The following is a 2,260-nucleotide window of genomic DNA, read 5'->3' as shown; positions in this document are numbered from 1 at the left end:
CACAGGGAGTTATGCTTTGCTGCTGACATGTTGGCATCAGCACTGCCATTTTGACCTTGTCCCATCTCCACTTGTGCCTGTCACGTAATGTCATAAGCAGAGGTAAATCTATTTATTGGTGAGGGGAGGGGGTTCTGGCTGCCTTGGCTTTCCCCCCACCCCCATGTGTTTCTTCCTCTGCTCTACCTCATGTCACTGACAGGCAGCACAACACACACAGCACAATGCTGCCGCGGTGCATGCCGGGAATTGTAGTTCAGGCCACCGCCAGAGGCCGCTCGGCTCTCCCTGCCCCCGCCTACAACTCCCGTCACCCCCCGCGCGCCTATGTCCCGGATGTCCCTGGCGCCGGAAGAGAAGACAACCTCTTTCCCGGCCATCTTTCAAGCGAGCTGCGCGCTCCGGGCCCTCGCCAAATCTGAGGACATCCGACAGGACAGGGGCCACAATGCCCGGGCATCTGCAGGAAGGCTTCGGCTGCGTCGTTACCAACCGTTTCGACCAGCTATTCGACGATGAGTCGGACCCGTTCGAGGTGCTGAAGGCGGCTGAGAACAAGAAGAAGGAGGCGGGGGGAGCTCAGGCCAAGACCGCCGCCCAGGCCGCAAAGCAGCCTAAGAAGGAGTCGCAGAAGGACCGCAGGAACCCCCTGCCCGAGAAGAAGGAGGAGGCCGCGCCACCCGTGGCTCTCAAGAAGGAAGGTGAGGGGGCCCTCCTCGTGTTAGTGGCCACACGGCCCGACAGCGCAGCCTGCGGGGGTCGGGTTGTCACAAGGCCTGCGTGGGGGAAGGGCAGGGGACTCCCTTACGCTATCCAGAACTCCCTTCCGTGCTGGGGCCCCTGTCACTGTCTGGGGCCACATTCCCTGCAGCACGTGTGTTCCCCTTAGCTGGGGGAGGCCAGGAGCCACCCCTGTATCCGGACTGCAGGCTGAGGGCCACATTTCAGGAGCACGTGCACCTACCTGTATACAACAGCACCGCTATGTGCACTCTCCCTGGAGGGGCCCCTGTCAGGTCTGATCTCACTCTATGGTTTGGGGGGCTTCCTAGGTCAGAGATCAGTTAGTTCCAGTGTGCCCCTCTGAATATAGCTTCACCTTTGTGTGCCATCTGCATGCCGGGGCCCCTGTAAGGTCTCCCTTACACCCTACAGCTTGAAGTGCCCCCTAGGAGATCTAGTAGCAGTGTGCCCCTCTGAATATAGCTGCACCTGTGTGTGCCATCTGCATGTTGGGGCCCCTGTAAGGTCTCCCTTACACCCTACAGCTTGAAGTGCCCCCTAGGAGATCTAGTAGCAGTGTGCCCCTCTGAATATAGCTGCACCTGTGTGTGCCATCTGCATGTTGGGGCCCCTGTAAGGTCTCCTCACACCCTACAGCTTGGAGGGTCTCCTAGATAAGAGATCTAGTACCCGTGTGCCCCTCTGAATATATCTGCACCCTTTGTATGTGCTCTCCATGTTGGGGCCCCTGTAAGGTTTGGTCAATTTCTATGGTTTGGAGGGCCTTCTAGGTCAGAGATCAGCTAGTACCAGTGTGCCCCTCTGAATATAGCTGCACCTGTGTGTGCCATCTCCCTGTTGGGGCCCATGTAAGGTCTCCTCACACCTTACAGCTTGGAGTGCCACCTAGATCTAGTACCAGTGTGCCCCTCTGAATATAGCTGCACCTCTGTGTGCTCTCTCCATGGTGTGGCCCTTGTAAGTTCTACTTGTATTCTAAAACCACTTCCTAGATCAGAGGTCACTTACTGCCAGTGTGCCCCTCTGTATATAGCTGCACCTATTTGGGCTGCCGGTATTGGTGCCCACATAGATGGGTTCCAGTCCAACCATGTTGGGGCCCCTTTTTAAGCTCTCCTCACACTCCAAGGCTTGGAAGCAGGGAAGATCCCCCAGTGCCATAGGCCGCCCCCATCCCATAGCGGCACGCAGTACTCTGCTTACATTCAAAGGGTCCGGGTTATAAGTTGAGCAGAGAAGGTAAACGTGCCAGTGTGGCCCCCTGAACATAGGTGCACCAACCTGTCTCATTGTTGGGGCCACTATGAGTTCTGTTCATCCACTAAGGCTTGGAGTGCCTGCTACAACATGAAGGTCCATTACTGCCAGTGTGTCCCTCTGAATATAGCTTCACCTGTGCTCTGCCCACATCCTCAATCTTGGGGCGCTTCTCGGGTCACCTGGTGCCGGTGTGCGCCGTCCAGTCTGCCTGTAGCTGGCCCTATTGCCCTAGCCTTGTATCTGTAGTGGGTTGTGT

The 2,260-nt window shown here is 57.2% G+C and overlaps 1 protein-coding gene across 5 annotated transcripts in view; it reads left to right on the top strand.

Moving 5' to 3' along the window:
* The first annotated feature begins 337 nt into the window (after positions 1-337).
* The window catches only part of SERBP1 (SERPINE1 mRNA binding protein 1), a 24,090-nt gene continuing 22,167 nt past the window's right edge, over positions 338-2,260 (top strand). For all 5 annotated transcript variants that reach the window (XM_018567317.1, XM_018567314.1, XM_018567316.1 and 2 more), the window contains exon 1: positions 338-701. In XM_018567317.1, coding sequence (XP_018422819.1) covers positions 449-701 — 253 coding nt within the window. In that variant the 5' untranslated portion in view covers positions 338-448. The remainder of the gene's footprint in view (positions 702-2,260) is intronic.

This window comes from Nanorana parkeri, unplaced genomic scaffold (assembly GCF_000935625.1).
Source record: "Nanorana parkeri isolate BGI_ZX_2015 unplaced genomic scaffold, ASM93562v1 scaffold1028, whole genome shotgun sequence".
Classification (NCBI taxonomy): Eukaryota; Metazoa; Chordata; class Amphibia; order Anura; family Dicroglossidae; genus Nanorana; species Nanorana parkeri.
The sequence above is the reverse complement of the archived record's forward strand: the minus strand, read 5'-3'. Positions and strand labels throughout refer to the sequence as shown.